This window comes from Pteropus alecto, unplaced genomic scaffold (assembly GCF_000325575.1).
Source record: "Pteropus alecto unplaced genomic scaffold, ASM32557v1 scaffold279, whole genome shotgun sequence".
Lineage (NCBI taxonomy): Eukaryota > Metazoa > Chordata > Mammalia > Chiroptera > Pteropodidae > Pteropus > Pteropus alecto.
Genome location: NW_006443262.1, coordinates 280,728 through 288,204, shown reverse-complemented (window position 1 = coordinate 288,204; position 7,477 = coordinate 280,728). Strand labels below are relative to the sequence as shown.

The 7,477-nt window shown below is 36.5% G+C and overlaps 1 protein-coding gene across 1 annotated transcript in view; it reads left to right on the top strand.

Moving 5' to 3' along the window:
- Window positions 1-7,477, top strand: part of KMO (kynurenine 3-monooxygenase) — a 41,261-nt gene that overhangs the window by 23,161 nt on the left and 10,623 nt on the right. The window contains exons 5-8 of the mRNA XM_006924120.1: window positions 740-788; window positions 2,464-2,551; window positions 3,901-4,066; window positions 6,983-7,054. Coding sequence (XP_006924182.1) covers window positions 740-788; window positions 2,464-2,551; window positions 3,901-4,066; window positions 6,983-7,054 — 375 coding nt within the window. The remainder of the gene's footprint in view (window positions 1-739; window positions 789-2,463; window positions 2,552-3,900; window positions 4,067-6,982; window positions 7,055-7,477) is intronic.

Here is a 7,477-nt window from a genome sequence, read left to right as displayed (position 1 = left end):
CCCTATAAAACAATAAATATTAAAAATTAGATTTTATGAATGCATTGGTATAGATATATATAATCCAGGCTAGATTCATTCTTATATGTTCATTTGACTTATTTTTTCTTCTGCTTTTAAAATAAACTAAAATTAAAACATTTTTATCTACCCTTAAAAGTATGGTGGGCCCTAGGTACTGTGCCTGCCATTCCTCACGAACAGTTGGCCCCACTGAATTGACCTATAAAGTTAGAAACAACCAACACATGTTCCAGAGAAAGTTGATCCTACTCCTACCAGCCCCTCCCACCATGATCACACACAAACACACACCCTTTTATATCGAAGTGAAGGCCTTCCAAGTTGTCTCTTTGAGAAATAGTACATTTATTCTAGTGATCCTATCATTTCTGAAGTTTATTAAACAGCTCAATTTGGACACTTAAGATAAAAATATGATATTTATAATTGGTTGAAACAAAACTATCTTAGTGAAAATAATATTTTCCTATAAGAGAATAGTTTGGTTTTTATAGTATCAAACTTTGAAAAAGCCTGTGTTTAAATTTAAGCATCATATTATATGTTTTTAGTTAAAGTGTTTATTTTTTTAAAAGGCTTCTAGCTAAATTGTCGTAAAACTAAGCTTGCCATCGTCTGCTAAATAATGAATATTTCCTATTTTTGAGCGAATAACATAGAATTATATTTGTCCATTCTCCTGAGACAAACAGTACTTACTATATTTTTCTTGCAGTATATTCTTTCTATCAGCAGAGAAAATCTAAACAAGCATCTATTAACTGGTAAGTCCAATGTTTTATTTACCAGTTGTCATTTTGAGTGAAGCACATGAGACTAATCTTATCACATGATTTATTGGGATTTGTTTACTATTTCTTTTTATGGGTTATTAAAAGGAAGACTGTGTACAATACCAATTTCTTCTTGAAAAGTACTAGTGATACATCCTCTGGCATCTTTTCTTCATGTTTTCAGTGAGTCAAGTGAAAGTCATTGGTTCAACAAGTATTGAACTCCTGTTGTCTTCTAAGCTCTGGAATAAATGAGTGCTCACTCCTCGATGAAGGACTTACAGTTTAGCGGGCCAAGAGATATACTCTACTGATTTGCAAAGTGACATGATTAGATTTGCATTTTAGAAAAACCAAAAGCAGCAGTGTGGAGGCTGATAGAGGGCTGCAGTCTTTAGGGTACTGGGATAACCCCTGTGTGCAAAAACGAGGGCCTAGATAGACTAAAGCTATGGCAATGGGGTTAGAGACAAAGGTGCAAGTTCATAATTTCTGTAGGAGACCAAATAGAGGATGTAGGAGACTGAGAAAGAGGAAGGTGTGGAATACAAAAACCCTGAGGTTTCTAACTTGAGTAACTAAAAGGCCTACACAATAAAGGAACACACCCTGGCTGCTAATTAAGTCTGTAGCCTGGCTAATCCAGCCAATCACATCCCATGTAGCCTTTGATCATAATAGTTTTTTCTCCTCCTCAGCATTTGTACCGAACAGATTCACTCTGTAAAACAAGCCACTTAAATATTTCTCTTGTCTTCTAAATCAGCCCGTCTCGATACAGTCCAGCAGTCTCTGATCTTTGGAGAGTGGTCATCCATGACTTATCTGTGTTTCTCCATTGTCCCCTACCCAAAGCCAGTTGGCAATATTTGTTTTGAGTTTAATTGAATTGAACTGGGAGAAAGAGTAATGAGGGAAGTTACTCTAATGATTCACCAGGGGCTTAAGAAATAGGCTTAGTATTCTTAACTCAGTTTCTTTACTTACATTTGTAAGACTGTCTTTTGGATGGGTAGATGGGTGGGGTGGGGCTAGGTGGCTAGATTTACTCATGTTGATCCTAAGAAAGTAAATACACTACAAAACAGCTTTTAAAAAGGTAGTATAGCTGACCTAAGACGATCTCTTTGTAGCATACACTGAATGTATTAAAATAATAGCAAACATACATTCATGAGACACCAGACACCATACAAAGAATTAGTATCAATAATCTATAGTATGATAACTTGATTCAGAAGCCTCTAGGCATGGTATGAGAAAAGAACTTTGGCTGAACATTTCCAATCATAAATAAATCTTAAGTTAGAGGCAACTTTTAAAGTATGCAATGCTTGCTTCTTTCCCAGGGTGGCCAAAATTACAGCAATGTAAGAATTTGCATAACAGAAATTGGAATGTTGGACTTTTTTTTTTTTTTTTGAGAAATGAGGATAGTTGATTTTTGTTCATGTCTTTTACTGCCAAATGATTCAATTTACCAAACTGTTGTCAAATGACAATTTTAACTCATTATTTTTATGTTGCTAAGAATAAATAACTATCATACTATTGTTGGGGAATGATTAATATTTCAATTTGATAATGTGAAATAAGAATTGGAATTTTCTTTTTCTTTTTCTTTTCTTCTTCTTCTCTCTCTCTCTCTCTCTCTCTCTTTCCTCAGCTGTTGAGAAGTACCCCAACGTGAAGGTGTACTTTGGCCACAGGCTGCTGAAATGCTCTCCTGAGGACGGACTGATCACAGTGCTTGGGTAATCACCAGTCCGCTTTCACTTCAGAGTGAAAAGCAAAGGTCTGAAGTGAAAAAATTATATCTGTAAACTGTATTCTTAGGCTCTTTTGAAAGGGTTACATGATTACTAAAAGTGTAATTCAACTGGGTTCTAGATTCAATGAGTTTTAGATTGAAAATAGACCTTAGGTGCCCTCCGAATCCCCTCCCACCGTATTTCATGCTGGTGACCACACTCTGCCTCAGCCTCTCTGCCCTCGAAGCAGATGACCCCAGCCCGCTTCTCCTCTCCTCTTTCCGGATGTTGTTTGTCTGCTTCTCCTTAGCCGACTCTATTTCCTCTAAAGTTCCTCATGTCTCACTCCTGGGATATGTCATGGATTCACAGTCCTTTCAACAGCTGCTTGTAAAGTCACATCTCTAAAATGAACCTCTCTAGCCCAGGCCTCTCCCTACATTCCCAGCCCTTATTTCAATCTAATCAGTGGTAATTTATCATTAAACATCTTTGCAGGTACCTCTTGCCATGATCTCAAACATCTGAAACCTTGATCATCTGTTTTTCTCCAAGCATGCCCCACTCTTGACTTTCCTAGTATGATTATCCAGATAACTAGAATAATTTTTCTTGTGTCCCTTTCCCTATTTTCTCTTTTCTGCTGGCCTCAGAGAATACATCTCCATAGTCCTTGGCTATCATCCCTGCACAGGTCGGCTACTGCGGTCACCTTGTCCCCATCTCCCTTCTCTTCTGCCTCTGCTTCAATATACTGACTACAAGTGAGATTCCTTAAGTTACCAGTTTTCATACATCATCCCCCTAATGGAAAAAAATATAGATTTTCTTCCTTTTGCCGGGATAATGTATTTAAACCTTTTGTCTTAATGTTCAGAATTCTCTTCTTCTCCTCCCTCCTTTCCTCACCCACACTGTATTCTTTTGTTAATCTTATCTTCTGCTACCCTCTGCTCAAGCTAAACGTATGGGTCATAAAAAACATATCTTCGTCACATCTCTGTGATTGTTCATACATTCCGTCCACTTCACACTTTGCCTGCTTTTCGAGATTTTCTCCTTCATTTAGGAAACTCAACTCTAAGTCTTAGCTAGACACGTATGTGGTCTAGCACGTCTTTATTAATCAGTATGGTCGTGTATTATTCTCATTCTCAGAAGAAAATCCATCGTAGGGATCAGCATTATCCTCATTTTATAGCTATGAAGTCAAAGCTCTAAATCAGATGTGTAAAAGCAAGTAGTGGCCCTGCAAGTTGCTACCTTTTAGACCCAAGTGGAGGTATGTCATCATTTTCACCACTAGACCTTTTTTTTTTTTTTTTTTGTGGATGGTTCATTTTATTTTCCAGATCTGACAAAGTTCCCAAAGATATCACTTGTGACCTCATTGTAGGATGCGACGGAGCCCATTCAACTGTCAGAACTCACCTCATGAAGAAACCCCGCTTTGATTACAGTCAGCAATACATTCCTCACGGCTACATGGAATTGACTATCCCACCCAAGAATGGGGAGGTAAGTCCCTTTCCTCTCTTGTCCCCTTTCCACGTGCAGCTCCCTCCCCGATACTAGTGTAGAAGCAGGTTCTACCACAGTTCTCGGTTGCATGCCTTGGTCAGTTTTGAGGTTTGCCATAGGACTTAATAATTAATGAATTGTGGGTACAGATATTCATATAATAATATGTATGTATATATATCACTATAATATCACCATATAATAATATCGCTCTTCTTTACCCTTTGATATACTTTCATGAGTAGTAAAGAAGAGAGGAATTATAGCTACCTAACTGAAATTACACAAGAAATTTGTCTTACATAATAATATCATGTTTCTATTCTCTCTTGGGAGAAAAAAAAATGAATTGGGAATCAATTCTGTAAACTGAAAACCCAGAGTTCTTATACTCATGATTAAATCAATAATTATTGAATAAAGTGAACAGCAAGTAGTTGCAAGGAGATTTCCCTTGAATTTTTCCCATTCCCTGCTTCCTGCATTAAACCATGTACAGGTAGAGGCAAATATGTGGTATGTATATTTTATATTTGTCATAAGCAAATAAATGTAGGAAGTTATGAAGAAAAATTAAAATACCAACAGAAGGAATAAGAATCTTATAAGTAAAGGCAAGTAAATAGCATTACTTAAATACTGGATTTGCATATAAAACATTAATTTTTTCAGGTACCAATTTAACCTATTCATTTGAAATTTAGATATCTAGAAAATACCCAAACTGGGATAGTGGTATTATATACCAGTTACATAGCAAACCGTACCCACCAGTCAGATCCATATTTTGACATTTTATTATCTTTCTATTTTTATTTCCTAGTTAAAAACATATTTACTAATTCTTCAATGCTGATTTTATGATTTTCAGGTTGGTCTCATTCTTATGGACCAGGATCTGATAATTCTGAATTATAAAGTATTAGGGTCTGTTGAAAAATTGTCCCAGACTTGAGTAGAATCATGCCTCCTAATGTAGATTTAAGTTAGCCATTTATTTTCTAGGTATTCATATTTAATAGTAATGATCAGTGATTTACAAAAAATCTCCACAGTTTTCACATAGCAATGTGACCCAGACATAGGACTATTTTGATATGGTCCAAAAACAATTCAATAAAAATTACTTTCCCTTCCTTCCTCCCTCCCTCCCTTTCTTCCATCGTTCCTGTTTCTTTAATGTTAACAGATACTTTTGCTCTATCTCTGATGATTGGAGTGGGAGTGAGAGATTGGGTGAATGATGAGACTGGGTAAATAGAGAGGGCTGCTTTTGGCAAATGGATGGTAGACACATCTCCAGGCTGTCTTTGCACAGCAAGCAAACTATTTTTGCTTAGACATTATGTTCGGAGAGCTCGTAATGAGAAAACCAGTGGTGATTACTATGAGCCCGACCCTGGGACTGCTGTTGGATAAGCGTATCTGTTGAGAGCATGAGTTGGTAATAAAAAAGTTGAAAATTTAAAGGTTTGTTTTATAGGGTCATGAAATATGTTCTTGCCATCATGTTTGCTATATCACACTATAATCTATGCCAATGGTGAGAGGTATATATTATCTTCCAAATAGTTTTTAATCAGCAGTTTCAGCTTTTACAGTTGCGATGAACGGTAAACTGGTTGGCTGTCATTTATTCGTTCTTTCTATTTTGAGGTTGTGGAAGTGGTCAGAAGATAGCAAGAGGGAAAAGCAAGGAGGACATTCACCTCCCTCAGGCTGGTCTCTTCACTACCCATCTAAAACCCTGCTTCTTTACGCCGCCCCCCCACTCCGCCAGCGGGCTCAGCAGGTTCACTCTTACCCAGAAGCCACTGTCCTTCACTTAGTTGATCTACGAATCCCTTGTTTTAACCACTCCAGCCCCACAGATTTCTTCCCTTCCCAGTTCTTATTTCCCGTACTTCTAATTTGGCACCAAATCACTTATCGTCTCTCTACCACTTGAATTGTTGCTGATGGGAAGTTATTTGGCTTTCTAAATGGATACAATTCACCTATTCAACGACACTGTAAGGTCTTTAGGGTCAAAGAGTTATGCAATTATTTACTCCTTTGTGCTGGGCTTCCATTGAGACCCTGGGGGATAAAAAAAAAAAAGCCAGAAAGGAATGCTCTCTTCTCCTAAGACAAAAATAACTATGACAGAGTGTGAAAATGTTAGCTGGGAGACTATTCTGTGCTTCGTGTGCTCTTCTTACTATGTAAGATATGTACACATGGCAGGTGTTTTCTAACCATTTATTAAAAGTAATACAAACTAAATAGTTGGAAAATCTTATATTTGTAATATGCCTGGGAACCTCAGGATTTGGGTCAATTGATTTACCCGAATATCAGTACTTACTCAGGCTGTCATTGCATCATGGAGAGGTCACTGAAGAGACGAGACTTCTCTAGGAAACGGGTGATGAGAGGATTGTTTGTAAAATTTTGCTTTGCCCATGAAATTTATATTAGGATCTTTCCATCCATAAAAATAAGTCCCCAAATAAGGTGAAAAATAAAGTATAAAAATATTACACACAAATATATATATTTATATAGTTCAAATGCATGTATATTTTATATAAGTATATATATACACACACACAAGTATGTCTGTGAGTGTGTATGTGTGTGTACATGAAAATAAAGAGAAGAGAGAGAACATCTCGTTATAGCACGTTCTCGAATTCTGAATTATACCTGCTGTCAAAAACCCACCAAAGGCTGAGTTTTTTATAAAGACAGAACTCAAAATGTTTTCTAAGACTACTTCAACTTTGTGTAGCAATAGATGTGCATATCACCATGCATAAGATAGTGATTTAAATTGCCATGGAAACAGGTATAATAAGCAGAGTCAGCTTTATAGATGTGCTGCATTAACATACTAATCAAACATATATATATGTTTTTTTTTTCCTGCAGTATGCCATGGAACCTAATTATCTGCACATTTGGCCTAGAAATGACTTTATGATGATCGCACTTCCTAACATGGTAGTATAGAATTTCTTATCGACTATAATTTTGCATCTGTAATTAATGTTGTTCATTATTTACTTTTGTACTTTGTGTGTGTGTGTGTGTGTGTATATCTAATTAATCTCATCACCGTTTAGTCTATTTAGTGATCACATCTTTGAAACTTTGGGATTACTGTGGAAAAACTTAAAGTAATTCCCATTGTTGACTTTGAAAGAGATTTAACATACATGATGGCTAATGGGGGGTTATGTGTGATGGTGCCTGACTGTCTTCCCCCCCATGACAGGGAAGGAAAAAATGTCCCAAAATAAAGCCAATGAGATTTAGATTACAGATTAGGAAGTACTTTCAGCCATTAAGGTTTATAGAACATTGGAATATACATTATCAAAATAAGAGTATGTAGCTGTTCTTTCATTAGAACTTAGAGACTTT